Source organism: Xiphophorus maculatus, chromosome 12 (assembly GCF_002775205.1).
Source record: "Xiphophorus maculatus strain JP 163 A chromosome 12, X_maculatus-5.0-male, whole genome shotgun sequence".
Lineage (NCBI taxonomy): Eukaryota > Metazoa > Chordata > Actinopteri > Cyprinodontiformes > Poeciliidae > Xiphophorus > Xiphophorus maculatus.
Genome location: NC_036454.1, coordinates 30,129,365 through 30,150,605, shown reverse-complemented (window position 1 = coordinate 30,150,605; position 21,241 = coordinate 30,129,365). Strand labels below are relative to the sequence as shown.

At 40.7% G+C, this 21,241-nt stretch overlaps 1 protein-coding gene and 1 long non-coding RNA gene across 4 annotated transcripts; one reads left to right on the top strand and one right to left on the bottom strand.

Moving 5' to 3' along the window:
* Positions 1-5,232: 5,232 nt before the first annotated feature.
* On the bottom strand, positions 5,233-14,929 carry LOC111610345. Of its 3 annotated transcripts, XR_002753614.1 has the most exons (4): positions 14,752-14,929; positions 14,270-14,389; positions 11,806-11,916; positions 5,233-7,023 (listed from the first exon to the last, which is right to left on the bottom strand). It is a non-coding gene; the product is annotated as an uncharacterized LOC111610345 (long non-coding RNA). The 3 variants fall into 3 exon arrangements; XR_002753613.1 differs by lacking the exon at positions 5,233-7,023 and having other exon boundaries at positions 10,728-11,916; positions 14,270-14,419; XR_002753612.1 differs by lacking the exon at positions 5,233-7,023 and having other exon boundaries at positions 10,728-11,916.
* Positions 14,930-17,630: 2,701 nt separating this feature from the next.
* Positions 17,631-18,657, top strand: tcim (transcriptional and immune response regulator). The gene has a single exon (XM_005806597.2). The coding sequence runs from the start codon at positions 17,784-17,786 to the stop codon at positions 18,084-18,086; it is 303 nt and encodes a 100-aa protein (XP_005806654.1). The 5' UTR covers positions 17,631-17,783; the 3' UTR covers positions 18,087-18,657.
* The last annotated feature ends 2,584 nt before the right edge of the window (positions 18,658-21,241 follow it).

Genomic DNA, 21,241 nt, shown 5'->3' with positions numbered 1-21,241 from the left:
AGACTAAGTTAGTTATGCTAGCTTAACTTTTATCACCTTAACTTGTACTCTGTTGTTTACCTCTAAAAGCCTTTCTCCCCTGTAGTCAAGACTGAATCCTCACCTCTGAAGTCACTCCAGTATCGGAGCTGTGTGTCTGTCTTACCAGATTTTCTCCTCTATCTAGAGAATGTCTGCACTGTCTTCTTCACCTTTAAACTCCTGATAGATTTTTATCCAGAGGAATCCATTGATCAACATTAGTCAGAGTGTAATGCACTAACACAAACCCACCAATCCCACCAGCACAGACAGAGCTGGGAGTTTGATTAATCAAACAGAATCCATCCAGGAACGTAAACAACTAGAGATGAAGTTAAAGTCGTGACTTTATGAAGGAACCAGACTATGCTTTTGTGCAACACGTTTAATATGTGGAACAAAAAGCAGTCATTTTGGCTGCAGTAGCTGTGAAGGTTTGGTATAAACACGTCTGCATTCTTCTGCTCTGAGGCTGCTTGGCTCACACAGAATCTTCTTATTAAAATTCTGTCAAGTATCATCATGAAATATTTTTGTTTAACTCTGTTGTTCAATTATTTTCTGTCATTGCCTCCTAGGGATCATAAATATTTTAACCCCCCTCCCACCTCCCCCCTCCGTTCAACCAGGAATGCTAATCTCAAACGAAAATCTGTTCTTGACTAAATTGAGCCATTAGATGATATTAATCTGCAAGGGTTTAACTTTGTGTTGCAAGTTGGTGAAAACACATTGAGGAAGAGGGAAGGAGGCGCTGATGAACAGACAGATATGTGACTGGAATGCTATTTTGTGCTAAGAAAGACAAAACCTTAAATGTGAATCCCATAGTCTTAGGAAATAAGTTAGGATATTGATCCTATTATTATTGGAGTCTTGCACATAGATTTCGCTCAATATGTACATTTTAAATGTACGTATTGAACAACTATGAAGTCTACGTCTATGGTGAGGCTTGTCAGATTAATAGTAACAATCTTTTAGCAGGTATTAGACATACTAAAAAAATCAATATATTAAAACATCTAGTTGATGTTTAGAATGTATTTCACTTGGTGAAACAAACACTAAAACAACAAAAAAACAACTTTTCAGTCATATTTTAGTTTATGGAATCCGTTTCTATTTGCTCAATGATTGCTTACAGTTGAAAACAGTTTCAAGATTCAGTCATGTTTTTTGTGAAGAATCATCACAATAATATACAGTAGTTGCCTTTTATTGTCTCAAAAGTTCTCAAAAACATCAACGGCATTGGATTTTGTAAAACTCAAAATGTGAAGTGATTAAAAAAAAACCCCAGAAAAGTTTTGCCCATGTTGATCCATAAAGCCGCTCCGATAGAAACCCATTTCAGCCTCTGAGGACTTTAGCGATCGTTCTTCATCCCTATGTTAGATTTACTCTCTGTTGTCGAGCAACTTTTGTGATCAATGGATCCACGAGATTTTGAACCCCACAGAACCAGAACCAGGAAACTCCAGCCCAACCCAGTTTACTGAGCTCTGAGATTCTCTTCCTGATATCCTGGCTGATTTACCAGACAGAGACGTTGTGTGTTTAAGGTGTGGCTCTGGTCACCTGAGATTTTGTAAATTAGCTAATCAGGAAATGACAATGCTATGACATCTTCATAGTTCTAGTGCGCGTACACTTTTGATTTGAAAGAAAATCTAAATCTCCCATCTAATCATTTTGATATTCAGCTAGCTAATAAAAACGTTTGTTTGAAGTGTATTTATGTGATTCAGTTTTCCCAACTATTCTTTTACCTAATATTAACAACACTAATAAGTTTTGCCCTTGTGGAAGTAAATATGGAACTCCTCACATGTTTTCTATGTGGTGCCGTTTGTAACGTTACGCAGAAATTAACAGCAATAATTTGGTTTATTTAGCCTGTCAGAGAAAAAAAATGAGTGTTTAAATATTTATTTGGGAACTAAAGATTAAGTTTGAAAACTAAACATTTAGCTTCCTAACTAAATATTGAATTTATTAGGTGAAGTAGATATTTAGTTTGGATCTTCGACATTTGTAAATGTATGAATAACATGGTGAAAACATGGATACCAACATTTTGTTCTTTACAAAAGGCCAAATAAACCTAAATATTGCTGCTACTTCTGTTTTTTGCAGTGTACCTTTACAAGCAGCAGTTTGTCAAACTATCAGGAAATGTACTTTGTTCCTGAACAAAACGCAGACTGTATTCCAAAAACTGACTAGTATGCTCAATGTTGTTGCAGGGATTTCTGATCAAATACTTTCAAAGACTGGTTATAAAGTGGTCTAACTAGGTGGAAATTATCTTGTTGCTTGATAATCAGCAATTTATCCATTATCTGATCCAAGTGGTTGTATTGTGCTGCTTTGCTAATGCTTCCTAGCATGTCAAAGTGCTTGAGAAGCTTTTATTAATCACCATGAAGCAAATTGTGTCAGAGCAGCTCAAGTGGGATGACGCTTTGACATGACCACTGTTAGCTGTGCACACCACAAAGCCGGCCGTCTATGGAGAAATACTAAGAAAAAAAGCCTGAAGTCAGCGAGTGGAGAAACAAACTCTGATCGGATGAAACCACAACGGAACTTTTTGGCCTTGCATGGAAAACTGACTTAATACGGCACATCCTTCTCAACACACTGCCCTCATGGCAGGGGAAGCATCATGCTGCGGGCTTCTTTCTTCAGCAGGTAGAGGACAGCTGGTGATGATGGTACAAATGGTAATGGGAAGACTAACTGGAGGAAACCAGTTAGTCTTTCCATCCCATTCTGAGACCCGGAGCATACAGTTCCAATGTCCTAATCAAAGTCCATGCCTAGACATGGATAATTTCAAGACTTGGAAGCTCGTGTTCACAGTGGCTCTTCAACCAACCAGAATAAATAAACAGAAAGTTAGTTTTGTCTTGTTTAATAATCAGAAGATCTTTTAGAGCCAGATGACCTTCAGCTTGATGTAGAGCTTCCTCCTGCGTTACGCTGTTGTTCCTCAGTGCTGCTGCACATCAGGAGGACATTGTGTTTGATTATCTTCCCATCAGTTGTGCTGCTCATGTGCTCCGTTAAAACGCCATGATATCCATTAAAAAGCTCAATATATCAACACACACACACATCACAATCATTCTGTTCCCTTTTTTAAGCCTTAGTCATTTCCTGGAACAGCTGAGAACCACCATGTTGCTCAACAAGCAGGAAAGATTCATTTTATTGTAGCTGATTCTGTTCTTGATAAAAGACTTTCGAAGTTCTGACCCATTTAAACAAGTGAGAATATTAAGAAGTCCAATTATTTCAGGATCTGTATCAGCAGTTCAAACACATTATATAGATCAATTCAAACATCCATCTGCTAATGGATGTTTGAATTGAGCATTTACTTCTGTTAAATATGCTAGTTTTCCACTTACAGTTGATGAAAACATATTTAAAATTAGAATATTGTGTGTGTATAAATAACATTTTTAAAAACAAATATGTTTCATACCGGCTAAATGTTATTTTCAAAAGCTCCTACTTTTAATCTGACAAACCAGCCTCAGGATGTATTCTAATTTATTGAACATAACTGTAGTATTTATGGACGTAATGTTGGATTAATCAATCTGTTAATATGAAGATTATGTCGACTGTAAACCTCCTGAATCAATGGTGTGAGCTGCTGGTGTGATGTTAGCTGCATGGGGGGGGGGAAAAAGACTGAAATTAGTCGAAAGAACACTTTGGTTTTATTCTATTTCCATAGAAGCTTCTGATTCCAAGCAAAATTGACCTCCGTAAAAAGGCTATGCAACATCGCAGTGTGTGTTGGTAAACTCTGGGAACCGCCGTTGTTTCTCAGTGTTTGGCTTGCTGCCGGTCCCTCGCCATCAGCATCAAGAAGACCAGTTGGGTTGACGGAGAAAAGGGTTTTAGAAAAACAAAAGTGTCTCAGGAGGCGTAGGAGTCCATCCTGGAACTGGTGGGTTGCTGGTTCGAATCCCCTCTCCATCAGCTATTCATCATAATGGGACCACATAAAATTGTGAGAAAAAAAAATCACAAATTCTTAATATTTCAATATATCATTACATATTCAGCTCCAACCTATAAGCTCAGATTCATTTTAAATTTTAATTTGCGTCTTTTCCTCTGAATGTGAATGTGGGACCTCTGACTGTTTTCTGCGTAACATAATTATTTTTTTTTTTGTTTTTTGGACCATTTTCCTGAACCAGTAAAGACTTTTGGGATGGGATTCACAAAATCCCATTAAATCAGCTGCTAATTAATAACAACGTACCTCAGTGAACCGCATAGAAAAGTCAAAAACACTTGAATTCATATCACGATGCTTTGTACTCTGATTTATTGTGGTTATCGCTTTGGTCATACTGGGATCCTGGTTCGGTAGAGACTGCTGGCTCTTTCTCAGGCTCTGATCTCTGTGTTTTGGTTTAGCTGTTTTATTTTGGCATTGCCCTTTAGTTTTCTGTCCATTTAGTTCCTTTGTGTTCTTCTTTCTCTCCCTGTGTGGTTTGTTGTCTTGTGACACGACGCCTCACCCCCACAGCTGCCATGCTGTTCCCTTCATTTACTCACCAATTCTTTCACCATCACTTCTTAGAATGCCAGTTTTTGCCTCTCATATATAGACTCAATCATTTTTACTTGGGTTTTTTTTGTAAAGAAAGTTAGAATAATTTATTAAACTTCAGTTTTCTGCACACCTGCCTCTACTCCTGAGATTTGGCAAAGATATCAGAATGCAACCCAGTTCAGTCTAGTTCAGAAAGCCTAAATTGTGTTAAAAACAGGAATGATGTTAGTTTGGGGAAATAATGATGCACCTTTCTGTGCTGTTTGAGATGTTAACAGATTGGAGTTGGGTTTAAATAAACTGGGATTAGTGTTAAACCTACGGATGGTCAAGCTGCAGTGCTCTGTCCCTGGATTCTCATCGTTTATCACTTCATTCCACCTTAATCTCTCCTTCACTGTTTGTTAAAATACAACAGAAAACAAGCAAATTTAATCAAAAACAGAATTAATGCACATTTTGGAGAAGTGTTTGAAAAAGGAAACATTTTGAGGAAATGGAATAGAATTTATAGCTTACGTGTTTCAAAGCTGTGGGGGTGACGGCGTTCAGCAGCAGTCAGCACAAGACAAGAACGACTGTAGCAGTTAATATGCTGCCAAGAAAAATGATAAAGTCAGGTTTTCAAAGAGAGAGAGAGAAAAGACAATAGTGTCAATTTGTAGCCCAGTTTTTGGACAACAGCTCTTGTGCGTAAACTACGAATCCTTAAGTTTGAGTAACCCCTTAAGTTATATCCCCCTTTTCTTTCAAAAAAACATGTTTTGTATGAGCTCAGGTAATGGTTTATTAGATACCTTAAATATAATTTGAGCCATTTAAATTACACCAGATCTTCAAATTTAAGACTTCTATATTTGAAGAGTAGCGTGTTTGTGTGCTCATGAAAACCGACAATGTAGATGACTAATGGCTCGTTTCTGTAGGATACTCCGTGGTTGTAAAGAGCTTTTGTATTGGATTCCCCACACCTTTGAACAATATGTTAAATATGGCAAAATCAGAGAGTTGTATAGAATATGAAGTGATTTATTATTCAGAATATGTCTGGCTTTAGCCAGGACTGATGTGCTTCTACATAGTTTATTCTGTAAATGTTTAATATGAGGTTTCCAACTGATTTTGTCATCTATTATTACTTAACATATTCCCTTTAGAGTTACACCCTGTGTCTGGACTTGAATTTCAGCTGTTTTGTTAAAAAAAGAACAGATGTTGTTGAATCAATGTTGTCTTCTGGTCAAATTCTTATGACTGAAATGCATAATGTATTACGTAGTTTACTGGTAACAGGCACCAGGTTGCTCTTGCTGACTCTTGTTTTAATCATTGTTTCCAAATCATCAGAATGGTCTTAAAATATTCTTGATAATATTTTATTTTATTACTTTATTCACCTTTACTCCCTTCCATTGTTTAATGAGTTTGATAAAAACAGAGATTTTAGGACAATAAGTAATTTCCACCGTTATGTAATAAACCCAGAACAATGAACTTCAATCAGAATATTTCCGGTGATAACAGCTAGCGTTAAACTATTAGTACTTTGTCTCGTTGTTCTCTCCGTCCCCCCGTGGTGAGGGCGAGTTTTTGCAGAGAACAGGTAAAGCCGCTTTAAGACTATAGCTTTCACTCATGAAAGATCAGATTCGGTAACAAGAAAAGTAAATCGGACACACCCAAACAGAATTGCCACTGTTCGCTGTACAACAGCTGGCAGCATTTATGCAGCAGAGATGCTTACAGAACCATCAAAATAGAAAGTAAGATTAATAAGCTAAAGAAACAAAATGTGACACAAGAAGTTGCTCAGAAAATGAAATGCTTACAAGTCACCAGTTTGAAATTAAATAAACATCTTTAGTTAGTGGTTTGCACTTTCTTTCTTGAACAGCAGAGGGCAGCCTCTGCATTGAGGCATATTTCTACATCTGAACTGGAATGTGTCAGATCTACCAGCAGGGGGCTCTAGCCTACCGCTGAGAGTCTCAATGTAAATGTTACAAATTGATGTTCTGCATTCTGGAAGCCTGTGTTTCCTGAATGCAGGGGAAAAAAGTGTAAAACCATGTTGTTTGCAGAGCAGACCTGATTTTACACTTCTTAACATCCCATCTTTTACTTGTCATCATGGTGCATTCAGTGATGCAGTCTGAGGGTTCAGCAGCATTGAAGGCCTTTGTGGAAACACACATGCGGCTCTATGGACCAGACTGTGATAATAGCGTGTGTTCTGATGGGTCGGGATCCTGCCAGGAACACGCCATTCTCTTCCCCGCTGCCAGGCTGAACGTAACAATCACAACATTTTCCCATTTCCCTCCAGGCCAAGATCCATTTCTCATCCGAGAGGCACGAACAAGTTTCAAACAATATGCTGATCTGACGGATAATCTGGTTGTTCACACACATGCCTGTTAGAAAAAGAGCAGAGCTAGTGTTAGAAATTATGTTTTTTGTTATTTATTGTTGTCATTCTCAAGGACCTCAAGAAAATTTGCATTCGTAAATGACAAAGTAATTTGAGATAAGAGATCATTTATTCACTTGGAAAGAGTCTATTTTTGGTAAGCACATGCTCACACACGCCCACGCATGCCCGCAAACACACACACACACACACACACATATATATATATATATGGATGGATGTACCTTCAAGTGGTTGAAATATATTAAATGAGGTAATCAGAAAGTAGATCGGGCTGCTATCAGTTGGAGTCACTTTAAGCATTTCAGCAAGTCTGTGAACCAATGCAAACACAGTACCTGGACAATGTAGCATGAGATAAAGTAATCTTATCGAGTTATTGGTGCCACATTAGCATGGGATTTGCTAACAGTGGAACACACTCACGCTATAACATTTTTGCCACATCCAAAATTTATTCGGCAGCCTGGTGATACATAAGCAAATACTGAATTGGATGTGTGAGAATGTGATGCTAAGTCGTTATTTATTATTATTTATTACACTGGTAATAAATATTTGCTGAATGAGAACATCCAGCAGTAGGGCAGCAGCAGACTTAAAGCAGCACAACAAAGTTGTAACCTGTCTTTGTGACTTGCTAGGTATCTGAGATGGGTTAGCATTTCTGGGAACCAAAACGTCCCATCTCCAGGGTACATCAGCAAATCACTATTACTTCTCAACCATGCCCTGTCAAACACAACCTTTTGGTGGAAAATGTGGAACTTTCTAAAACTTTATATAAATTAAGAAGCATACCTTTGGCTCCCATTGGAAAACCTAAGTAAAGGCTAGTTGATAGACTTTAGCATGGCACAAATAGCACAGACATTATTAAAACAAAGTACTGTGTAAAAGGCATGGATGTTTTGAATAGTTGCTCCTCATATCACACTTTTGCAAACTATACTTTTAAAGGTTCAGGTCTCTTCGTAACAAATACTTTTTCCTTGGGATGATTCATATCACCCATGTTTCATTACTGACCCTTGGAACCTAACTGGTGAACCCAATAAGTTTTGTAACATCTACCTGTAGACTACTGGATGCACATATTGTTCAGAGATGTTTATTTTGATACCAGCACATGATGACGTAATGATTATGACCAATATGTCACATTTCTTGAGTTAGCTAACCCAAACAGAGATCAGAACTAAAATTAGTGGAAGTTGATTCTAAGATAAAATATTTGGATAGCAATATACAATGAAATCAAATATTTCATTTTTTTTAAATGGATGTCAAATATGAATAAAAATGGACAACATAGCAACAAATGAGGATGAATTGTCCCAGAGCCATTTTCAAACCACTGCAAAACAGTCTGAAATAAACAAAGCATATTCAAAACAACACTCCTTTAAACTGAAAACCCAGCTCTGGTGAACAGCCACTGCTTCTCCAGGACTGAACGCTGCATGCAGGTTCACCCTGTTTTCTTTCACCTTGTTCTGAAATATTCCTCTGTAAACCATTATGTCTCTCTCACATCTAAAACATCTGAGAATTTATGTGCTTATGAAAACTGCTCCAGCATTTTCTCAAATCGCTACAATAACCATTGTTATCATCCGCATGGTATGTGTGGTTTTCCTCCTCCAGTATTCTGCAGAGCCGTTGGGCTGACGCCGCCTCACCTGCAGCGCTGCAGGTGAGGCGGCGTCGGCTCCACACATGGATGGGTTTTTATTGATGCCACGTGCCGCATTGTAAAAAAAACAAGAAGCCTGAGGGATGATCCCTCCCAGCTGTTTTTCTGCAGCAAAACACACTAAACAGCGATTTGGTTGAATCCCAGATAACTCCATTAATTCCTGAGTAAGTCAGTCTACATGTCACATAGAACCGCACTAATCTCGACCTAGTTTCTTCACTGTTGCCTCTGTTGTTAAGTTTTCTTCATGTTTCTCTTTTTTTCTGTTTCTTGAACTTATTTTATGATTTTCAGAGTTAACACCAATAAAAGATCTTGTATTTGTTTTCTCTCAAACAATGCCCTTGTTTCTGTTATCTGCCTCAGATACAGGAGACTCTTCAGTAGAGACAGAAGTTCACTACAAGGCTGACTAATCTTCCCACAGACCGGTTCAGACCAGTCTGAAGTTGAAACTAGCCGTGGCTCTCGGTTCCACATGCAGCTTTTACTCGCTAAGCACTTTTAAACTTCTCTGAGCTCATAGCGTTTCCGATAAAACCAGCGGATTGATTTCCTGTCAGTCTGATTTTGGAGCATATTGCTTGCTTTTTCTTTGTCTCTTAGCTGTTGTCATAGAAAACATCCACTAAAAATAGTTGACCCTCTGCCACTTGTTTTTATAGTCTAGAAAATAATAGCGACAGTACTCAAATCTTATAAATATCTAATGCTGGCTTAAAAAAAGAATAAAAAAGCTTACTACCTATTAAACATATTCACCACGTTGGACATTTTACCCTGTTTTTCCTTTTACAAATCCGTCATGATTAACAAAACATAGTATAACAAATCACTTTAATGTCAGTCAAATAATATGTAATAGTATGCAACTTTTATAAATATATATTTTATATATTTTTTTGTGGGTGTGACAGCATTGGTAAGAAACAAATAATCTTAAAAAAATCTAGTGCTAACTAGAAAGAACCAATAAGAGCCAGGAGGCGGGTCTTAGCGCTGTCAATCACCCCTGTGAACGAGAATGCTAAGGCTAGTTAGCATGACCATTGATAACGGTGGATAAGCGGTTTTCCTGTAACTTTAAGATGTTTCTCCACTACTAGCGGAGCAGTACGTACACAACTGTGATTGACAGTGCTAAGACACGCCCCCTGGCTCTGATTGGTTGTTTTAGACTAGCAGCGATGCATTTCTTCAGAGTAGCTCAGAAAGGAGATGGAGCTTGATCTTTTCACTGATTATCTGTCTCATATTGTCATGACATGGTGATAGTTTTAACAAATATATAAATACATTTTTTTTATATAAAAGTTATATAATCAATCAATCAATCAATCAAATTTTATTTGTATAGCACATTTCAGCATCAAGGCATTTCAAAGTGCTTTCCATCATATCAAACACAGAAACACAAAGCAACATAGAATCAACAATCAAAACACGACATTAAATCAGGTTCCATCAATAAATTTGTAATTGATTACGTTTCAAATACAATCCTAAACAGGTGGGTTTTTAGTCGAGTTTGCATCCATAGAAGTTTTACCTGTTACACTCCTACTGTGTTATATGGAACAAAATACCTGTTGCTATTTTTATTCCCACTCACAATCACAGTTTAAAACAATGTAAACAGCATTTTAATGGGCTTCTGGCACAAGGCTCCGTACAACTCTTTCATGGAATTTCAAACAGGGACTCTGCCGTCCCTCACAGATTTTTGTACAATTCTATGGTACCTGTTTGTGTCTAGAATTTACAGGGTTTCCGTTACGCACAATGACCCTCAGTCACTCGCCGTTTCTCTTCCGGCACAAGGCTCCATACACCTCTTCCACAGAATTTTGAGCATTTTATATAATGCAGCTTGTCACCCACTCTTTAAAGCTACTGACCTAATTCAACAGAGTATTAGGACAATTATGTGGAAGTTAAAGTGGTATCTCACGCATTTATTAAACACAGTCCTCATTTGCAAGATATTCTTACCTAATTTTTTTTTTTCGGGAGAATTACTAAATCACAATCCTGCCGCTTCATATCAAAGGGCGTGTTTCCTCATATTAGTCTCGTGGCAGATCTTTGGCCAAGCGTTCGTCCTTCCGCAGTCTGTTGTGACCTTGGCCTCCCACCACAATGAACAATGGGTCCCACTGTCAACCTGTTCCAGCACTTTCCTTTACCTGGCACCAGACCAGGTTCATGGGGTCAGTTTGCTTCACTTATATCACAGAGTCAGCGCAGCTATCCGCTCCGAGCGCTGAAGAAGAGGCCGGCATAGAAAGCGGTGGATACTTGAACCCAGGAAGCTCCCTCTGGTGACTCTTAGCTAAATAAGACAGTCGGGTGTTTTAGCAGGAAGTTCAGTTCTCTTGCTACAGGGCAATGACCTGATAGTTTTACTCTATTTGTTACAACATCCGTCTGTGCTTTGGAACGGAGTCAAAATGTAAAATGTGTAAATATCTATCCACCTACTATTTCCAGGTTTACTGTAGGCGAGGACCATGAGACTCACCCGGTTTCCTCTCAGGCAGTTACTGCCTCTAATTTATCCCAACTCTGGAGTTGCTGAAAGGCCCTGAGTCACCTGCTTGTTTGGTGGAGCAATGGTATGTTGACACAGCCAGAGTCCTCTGTCACTCCTCCCACGCACGCTGTTGTTATCCTCTACTGTATCGCCACGGAGACAGCTGAGCTGCCAACAGAATTTTATCCTCATGCAGATGTGAAGAGCAATTTAGCATCGACCCCGCGCTCTGCCGAGTCTTCTCCGTAAACAGAAATTATTTCAGTGTGTGAGGATTTCGTAGCTTTAGTCTCGTCAGTGAGACTAAGCCTTTGAATCGTCAAAAATAATAATTTTATCAAACAGCCGAACAGCTGTTGTGAAAACATTCAACAGCAATTCTTCACCTTCGTAATTATGAACTGTTGCTCGTCATCAGGTTTTAAAATGATGGAGAAAAACTCTCAAAGCAAAACAGCGTAATTATGTCAACAAGGAAGCATTGAGATGGTTAGAGCAAAACCTCCAAAGAGAAGTTTTGAAAGTTTGCCCACCTTTATCGTTCAAACTTGCTTGTCCACCAGCAAGTTTTGAACTAATCTGTAAAAATAGATGGTCTGCATTTTTGCTTGTTGTGATCTTGGAGCTCAAATTGTTTTGGAACTCTGAAAAGAAAGGGAGAGATATGAGCATTTACCTTAGAAAAGACTGCTTTAAAACAAGTCCAGCATTCTGTAGCTACAAAGATGTGTAGCAAAATGAACAAACAGACAAATGACAACATTCTGTGTTGGAAAAGTTCCTAAATAAATTGTAAAAAAAAAAAAAAAAAATGGTAGGAAGGAGGAAACATCATCATCTTCAGACTCATTAGGTTCCACAAGGTGTTTGCTATCTGCTGCCGCCGCTAGTCTGCAGGAGTTGAGTGTGGGAGGGGTTTTCTGTCAGGCAGAAGCTCAGATGGAGACTGCAGCTCCAAGGAGGACCTTTGGGTAAACAGGCGATGATTTGTAGTTTGCATGTAGCAAACCCCAGAATGGTTGATTCAGGGGTTCCTCAAATATGCAGGAAAGAATCAAAGTAACACTCCAGGTATGTTTTTGATGACGAAATAACATTAACATTACATATAGCTCAAGAAAGTCAATGTTATGTATTTATTAAAGATGAAACTCATCCCAAATCTGGCCATGCACAATGAAATCAGAAGTAAACTTATCAACCTAAGACTTGTGGTGTTTGTGTGAACTGCAAGCGTTAATGGAATCAAGTAAAAACATTTAGAAATAGAATGGGTGGGACAAAGATTGTTCTGTGACAATATAAAAAGTCATGGAAGTGCTCTGTCTTTCAACAGCCGCCCTGCAGAGTGATGCAACCGATCCGGTTGGGGGACAAGGACGGGCACAGTTCATTGTCCTGGTAGGGGAGCATCGTATTGACAGATTAATGCTCGGTTTGGCCCTATAGGCCCACGCGGTGCAGTCGACCGTGAAGGAGAGCTGGCTGGATTGATCCGGTTAGGAGACGGCGCTCTGCAGCGGCTGGGCGTCCGCCGAGACTCGGTGTTCAGTCATTTAATCTGAGCTGGGAGCAGCAGGCGGCCCATGGAGGGAGGGAAGGAAATCTGAACTGGGCTCTGCATTAAACTGTTTCATCACATTGTCTGCTGTGGTCCGTATTCTCATTGCAGGAAGTGTTGAAACAAAGCTGACCACAGAATAAACAGGAGACATACAGTATTTCTACAGTTTCTGCAAATATGGCGCAGCTCATTTAAACAAGCATATTTATGTTTCATATTTTGAATATAATCAAGTATTTTCTGGGACAGCAGTGTAAAGATTTATTATCTTGTTGGTTCCATCTATTGGTTTGTGCAGTAGACTTTGAAATGGAAGGAATTAATTTTTAGCTTTCCATATGGTTTTAGTTAAAAGTTGAACCGTACTAAGAAATAAATGTTACAAGAATAAATTCAAAATAATATGGGAATAGTCATAATATTACCAGAACATTCATAATATTGAGAGAGTAAAGTTGTACAACTGTGAGTTTATTGTCATAATATTATGAGTTTATTATATTAATTTTATTTTTTATTGTCTTAGCACGGCCCTCACACTCTGTCCTCCTCTCTATTTGTTTCACCTTTTCTGAAATCTTCTAGAACTTACTATTTACCTCTGGAGACATACAGTGGGCTTGTCCTTATAACACACACGCACACACGCACGCACGCACGCACACACACACACACACACACACACACACACACCCCCCTACACACAGCCAGTCTTCTGAGACTCCCACCTGCTCCGGATGTCCATCCTTTTCTGTGCTGTTCTTACATAAGCCCTGTATTCAGCTTCCAGTAAAATCCTTGAGTGAAATGTAAACACTGGCCTGAATAAAGACATGTTTTCTGCCACTGTTTCCACAAAGCTTGCAGTGACTCATTATTCAACATCACTACTCTGCCACCCAGAATCCATGTGAGTCGCTTAGCTCAATTGCCATCACTGAAACGGCTGCTTGTTTCCAGGAATGCTATTTTGTTTTTTATTTTTTTACAGTACTCCATCCCTGTCTCCATAAGGGTTTTGGATGCTGAAGCTTTCTGAAGCATTTGGGTCTGTTAGAAGAGATTACATGCGAAGAGAAGCAAACAGGAAGTGACCCTCTGGAAAATCCCTGCTCGTCTGTTTAAGAGAAAACCAACACCCTAAATCAGTAGGTTTGTCGGTATCACAGCGGATTTACAGAGCATCACACACTGACTGAGGGGGTGTGTGTTGTGAGAGCTTTCCTAACATATTATTTTCTGGTTATATGTTAATTAAATTGGAATTGCACCATACACATGTTGAAATGTTACATTTTGAATTACATGTTGTGTTAAGAATTTGGATAGGTGGAGATGCTTGGCTTGACTTATTTTATATGCAGAGGAAACTTAGCTTTAGGATTCAATATGGCAACATTAAACTTTAAAATAACTGAAAAAAAATTACTTACGTTAGATACTATGGCGTATTTTTGATTAAGGAAAATACAGTACATGCATCCACAAGACAAGTTGCAGGCCATAGAATATGATGTAGTAGGTCTGCCGGGCCAGTTGGTGGCACTGTAGCACTGCCAGAGAACGACACAAAAAAAAAAACACTGAAGGGGGCAGAGAGAGAGAAAGAGAAAGAGAAAGCTACTTGTAAGTGCATTAACCACAATGATCCCCGGCTTAAAGGTCCAGTATGTAACTTTTATAAAAATTGTGTTTTACATATTTAAGTCAAAACGTCGTGTTTATATGTAATAACATAGATAATCTGTGGGAAAAAATTTATCTCCTCCACATTCTCCATGCGGTAATGTTGTCTGAAAACATCCACCACTCCCAACCAAAAACAACCAATCAGAGCCAAGAGGTAGGCCTTAGTGCTGTCAATGAACCTCATGTACTTGCTGCTAAATATGCTAATAGCAGAGAAACAACTTACCCTTACAGAAGAACCATTTATCTGCTGTCATCGGTGGCCATGCTAACTAGCCTGAGGATTCACTACAGGCTCCGCTAGCGGTATCGTAGCAGAGAGCTAGGAGTGGAGGGGAGAATGGAGGCCGCCACACATGATTATGGTTGACAGTGATAAGACCCGCCTCCTGGCTCTGATTGGTTATTTCTAGTCAGCATTGGGAGAAGGCAGAGGAGCTGGATTGTTTTTCTTTTCTTTTTCTACACAGATCATCTGTCTCATATCAAGCTGTCACAAAATAGTGACAGCTTCCACCAAAATGTAAACATATAGGCATGAAAAGATGCTAATATAGATAGCATCTGTAAAACATTACGCTGTTATGTAACCCAGTGCAGCGTCTCTGACGGTCAGAACACACGCAGCAGATTCGAACGTTTCAAACCTCTAGGATTTCTAACAACAAAGATAACAAGCTAGCAAATTATTCTCTAGCTGCTTCAAAAGACAAGTACAGTCCTCCATGTACAGTACACACACACATAAACACAGATAAGGAGCAGGAAAACTCTGCCGCTATCTCTGGAGAGATAACTCCAGCCACTGACCCTGTTACTTCACCGAGAGGCGTCGAGCTTCTGATACTTTCAACATGTGGGGTTTTATCAGTGACCTGGACTCTGTTTAAGGGACAACAATGTTTATCCTCTCTGAGCCAGAGGACAGAAGGAGGCAGCGAAACCTCTCTGCAGGAAGAACAGCTGACGGGTCAGCACGAGCTCAGCTGAATGTAATGTGTTATTTGTTGGAATGCTTCAATGGTGGTGTTGACCACAAGAACAGGGTCAGAAGCTCAAGGCTTCGGTTCCCATCCTCCTGATGAAACCTTATTGTGAGGCTTTTATTTCTGTAACCCTCTAGAGATGGAGTCGGGTCATGAATGTGCCAGTTCAGCTATATTTCTCTCCCCCCCCCTTTGTGAAGCGGAAGATAGCCGCATATTTTCGCTTCCCAATGAAACCCCTTGTCATGCCATCTTGGAAAAAATGGCAGGTGATGTTATTCAGACAAAGCTGTCTGGCTATTGTTCCAATAGGATCGAGTTTATTGTTCGTATCAGCAAACAAAATTCCCCAACACATACCGAAAGAAAAAAAAAGACACTTCCTCTGAAGTTTCTCCTTATAAGGAGCTGGCTTCTGAAGTGGACACGCTTTTACATGAAGGGCAAAACGACTGCAGCCCAGCCAACATGAAGCCAGCCGTTGTTTTGTGAGCGCAGTCTGAAGTGGGGGAACGCCTCGCGGCCTTATCAGTGCGACTCAGCCCCGCTGCACGGGCCAGGGGTCACCTCCAGTTGTAAACAAAGTTCAAGAAGCCCTCCTTGTAAAGTCCAAAATCTAAGGCAAATATTTTTAGCCCTCTGCTGACTGGAAGGGAAAGATAAAAATCTCCTGAGGCCAAATTGGGAAGAGCAGAAAGCAAATGGCCTACTAAAAATGGTTTTCAAATGAAGTCCTGAAAGCAGAGGTTGTTTTCAAACAGCGTGATTTATGGGGATTTGTGTCTGCAGGCAACACAGGGAGGAAATGAACTCCCACGAAGTAAACCCACCTTTAGGTTAGAAAACCTACATTTACTGAATGTAACTGTATGTCTAGACTTCAACTAGGCCGTTCTAACACATGAATACAGTTCTCTGACTGTAGGTTTAAGGCCGTTTTCCTGCTTGGAGGCTGAACTTTGACCCCAGTTGGACATTTTTTGCATCCTCTGAGGTTTTAATGCACTGTGTTCACCTCCATCTACCCTCCCATCAGCTCTGACCTCCCTGTACCTTTTCCCCACAGCATGATGCTGACACCAACGTGTTTCACAGAGCATCTCATGCTAGCATTTAGTTAGGTAACTTCTTCTGCGCTGTATTTTATTGTTGTAAAGGGAATATACATTCACACTCCTTTTTACAATGTTGCACACACTCATGTGTCCACTGCTGCTGTGCTATTGACAGAGAAACAATTCAGCATTACAGTAAACTGTTTATCCGCCGTCATCGGTGGCCATGCTAACTAGCCTTAGCATTCATGGCAACTGCAGCGTAGCTGAGCGCAACAAGGAAAGCATAAGCGGCACCTACACAACCGTGATTGACAGCGCTAAGACTCTCCTCTTGCCTCTGATTGGCTGTTTCTGATCTACAGCGCTCTATCTCTGAAGATGGCTGTATGACAGGAAGGAGGCAGAGGAGTAAGATTTCAACACAGATGATCTGTCTGATGATATGTTGTCAGGATATTGTGACGGCTTTAACAAATGACAAAAACTAAACAAAAAAAAACATTACTGCACATTTAACAGTAATAATTTTATATAGCCTACATTTTATTTCCAATTCTGTTTTATTAGTTTTCTTATTTATTTCATTTATTTTTTTACATTCTGTATCTTGGCAATGCTGTTTCATGCATATATATGCATCGAAAATAAGAGTCAGCACTAGTGCGTACAGTGAGATTAAATGCATACACATCTTCTGCTTTGTTTTTTTGTGCATTAGTGTTGTAAGAAATATTTTAAACAAACACGCTCATATTTAGTGCTTAAATACTAAAGATGATTTGCATTGAAATATAACTCGCCTATGCAGACGGGTTATATTTTTATTTTTTTGTTTGTTTTGTTTTTGTTTTTTTTACTATTATTATTTTGTGTGTATATTTTTTTTTAAGTAGTGGTCGGAGTCATGCTTTAGTTTTTACCACTCGGGTTTCATCATGCAGCTGTTTCTCTGACATCCATGCGAGCCGTAGGCGGCGCCCGCCCCGCTCCCCGGCCGCTGATGTCACCGCTGGAAGCGCGTCCTGCCGGAGCTCGCCCCGCCGTCCGCCTATAAATCCCAGAGCGCTTGAGCTCCTCCGCACTCAGACGCTCCTGCTCTGAACCAGCTACAGCCGCTCCGGCTCCAACAGCAGCGCACCGAGCAGCTCAGCGTCGTCCGAGTTGGAGCGCCACGTCCGGAGCCGCGAAGCGCCAGGAGCAAAGCCAGAGTCGCGATGTCTTCCTACATGTCCTCCGAGTCCCGCCGGGTCAGCCCCTCTGCCCACGGCAACAAGTTCGACACGGCGCACCGCAAGAAGGCCGTGGCCAACATCTTCGAGAACGTCAACCAGGACTCGCTGATGAGACTCTTCCAGAAAACGGGAGACATGAAGGCGGAGGAGAGGGTGCGGAGCATCTTCTCCTACACGCAGGACCCGGAGGAGACGGCCCGGGCGCTGATGGCTCTGAAGCAGCGGAAGAAGGACAAGTTCCTCCGGATCGCGGGGATGGTCCGGCAGCTGCTCATGCTGCGCTGACTTCCTCGCCCGGCAGTCGTCTTTCACCGCCCGTGTCTCAATCTCTCGGCTCTGGATTCGAGCCAAGCGAGAAAACATTCCCGATGTGACTGGGGGTCTCCACCGTAGGCGGACGCCCGAGAAGGCGCCGCCGGGACAGCGCCGCGGCAGCTGCGGCGTTACGGACGGAGGATCCGCCGGCAACGGGGCCCTGCCTGGAGCAGGCGGGGCAGCTCGACGTACCTGGGAATCTGAAGGGAATTCATGCCTTTCTTCAGACTAGAACTCATGCATGCATGCATACATTCCCCCCCGTGGATGTGTTGGCTGGGGAGCAGCATCCCTGCAGGTGCACGTCACCGTGTTGGTGATGGTGCAGCACAGCTGCAGTGGGAGACTTTATGGTGCCGAAGAACCTGCCTCTCTACATGAATGCCTGTCTTGAACACATGCCTTTTCTCTGAACTTCATCTTGTCGTATGAACACTACAAAAATGTGATACTGCATTGTGACAGCACAGTGATTTTTACTGATGTGACATTCCTTTGACTGTCCTTTTTCTAAAGAAATAAATCAATGCTTTGTACTGAAGTCTGAAGTCTTGTCTGTCATCATTAAACACCTCTCTCCTGGTTTCCCTGCAGCTCTTTTGCACAACCATCAGCTTTAGATTCTACAATCAGATTATGTTTGTAGAATTGCATTTAAAACCATTGGAAACACGAAGCTGAAAAGTCAATAATTGGCGAGAAACTATAGAAAAACTAGAAAATCGCTTTATGTTTGGTTGAATTTCAGAAAAACAAAAGGAAAACAAATCCTTCATGACCTGTGTGTAAACCACTGGTAGGGAAATGCCCTGCACCAAACAGTCCAAATTGCCATGGTAACCAGAAGCTGACCTAATGGGTTTAACATTAAGAACAAAGGGGATAGCCCACATGTTGAGACTCATACGGTGCTGAGTCATGAAATCCATGAACTGATTCCTTGGGAAAAGAGACGAAAGGAAAACAAACAAAAAAAAAAAACGTCTGTGAGTTCATGTCTTCACTCTGACGCAGGCGAAGACATTCAAAGAGACAGAGTCACTCATGAGGAAGTGGTCAATATTTAGTAGGCTTCCCCCGTACAGCGCCTCATGCAGTACGCCTCACCAGACTGGCGCAAACCAGTTGGGCTCAGGCCGGCCAGGGCGGGGGAGAGGAGAGGAGCGTATTTGCATCGGAGTCTCTTCAGTAATCATCAGTGCTCTCCAGATAAGAGCATGTTAAGGGGGAATTACAGGGCTTAGACGTGTGGAGGCTTTGGTTTGTCACCATCTGGTTCTTCACCATCCCACACAAAAGCAGAAATTACCCTTCCACAGCCAACAGCCAAGGCAGACACAAAAGCAAACAAAACCTTTTTTCTGTTTTTTTCCTGTTTTCCTACCAACGAGTCGGTGTGTCGGGCGGCTTAACTGCAGACGCACAGATCAGCTAAGTGGATGCCTTGCTAATCTGCTTGCCTTGATAGTCCCGCCACCGGCTCAAACCGGTTTCGCTGGGTTTGCGGTGCATGACGGCATCTGACTGCAGGCGCTTCCAGCATGTGTGCAGAGTTACAGGACAGCCCTGTATCAGGTGAACTGAGGTGTGGAGGTTTCAGGTGGGAGTTTGGAAAGGAGTGCTCCTGAGCTGATGCAATAAACATGTTAGTCACCAAGGTAGCTGCTCACAGTCGCATCGAAGTGCTAGTCATCTGCAGTGCTTAATGGTGATGGTTTTCCTTTGCATAGAAAAAAACATAGAACCTAGTTCTCCAGTCATTAAATTAACTATTTAAATCAACAGTTTTATGACCAGACTGACGTTTTACCTCTGTGTTGTCCATCACTTTTTATTTAAAAGGATTTTTTTTTGTGGGGGGGGGATGGAAAGTTATAAAACTACGAGAAAGTTTTGTGTGTTGCGAACTGTAAAGTGGGGTAGACGTTTTTAACATGCAGTGAAATTCCTTGAGTAGCTTAATGGCAAAACAAATTCTAACATTTAAATCTGAAACATAAATGCTAGAGGTGTCTTCGTTCATTCTTCTTAGTGGAATAGAATAGAAATGACCTTTATTGTCCCGCAGCCGGGGGAGGAGAGGGTTCCTGTGGGAATCGAAGCGTGTAGGTTCACACCAAGACAACAGAATAAAGAACAAGATGCTGTACAACAAGGACAACATTTCAAAATAAATACAGTGCAGTTATCTAAAATAGCGTATGCAGTTGAGTCTCCGGTCAAAGTTCAAATTCACATATCTTATCAATCATTTTCTGAAATCTTAAAACAACACTGTTGTTACTTTAGACCAGGGGCGTCAAACTCCAGTCCTCACGGGCCGCTGCATGTCCTGAAGTTTTTAGATGTGCCACAGGTACAAACACTGGAATGAAATGGTTTAATCACCTCCTCCTGGTGTAGATCAGTTTTCCAGAGTCTTAATGACCTAATTATTTCCATTTCTCACACACAGGTTAGCAGGGGCGTCACTGCTGAGTTTGCATTCAGTCATAAAACCAAAAATACTTTCTTATCTGTTAAGAGACTCTAAGCATAAGTGTTTGCTTGTAATTGTAAATATGTAATGAAAAGATCTGAAGTAAATACGACAATAAAATGACATCCAGCATTTCCTGATCTCACTGTTTATGTATTGCCATTATCTTTAAAATGACAAGCAGAGCAAATACACATCAAATATGCTGATCTATGATGAATCAAAGGCGGCTCTAAACAGGAGGGTTTTAAGCCCTGATTGAAAGGAACTCAGTGTTTCAGCAGTTTTGCAGTTTTCTGGAAGTTTGTTCCAGATTGGAGCAGCATTAAAAGCTGAATGCCGCCTTTCCCAGGTTTGAAGATCTGAGAGGTCTGGAAGGTTGTTACGACAACAGCAGCTCTTTAATGTATTGTGCTTCAAAGCCGTTGAGTGATTTATAAACTCACTGAGGCTTTTTAAAGTCTATTCTCTGAGCCAGTTGAAGGACTTCCACCTGCATTACAGTCCTAAAAATAGTATCTTTACTTTGTCTACACATTGTGAGGAGCAGGGCTGTTGGTTCTCCTTTACTCCCACTTTACATGTTAGTTCCCAAGTTTTAGTAGATATTGGTGTCCATCTATATATTCTCTTGCCAAGGAGTTTT

Excerpts from the sequence above, each read along its gene's own strand:
- tcim (XM_005806597.2), top strand. The coding sequence starts at position 17,784 with ATGTCTTCCTACATGTCCTCCGAGTCCCGCCGGGTCAGCCCCTCTGCC.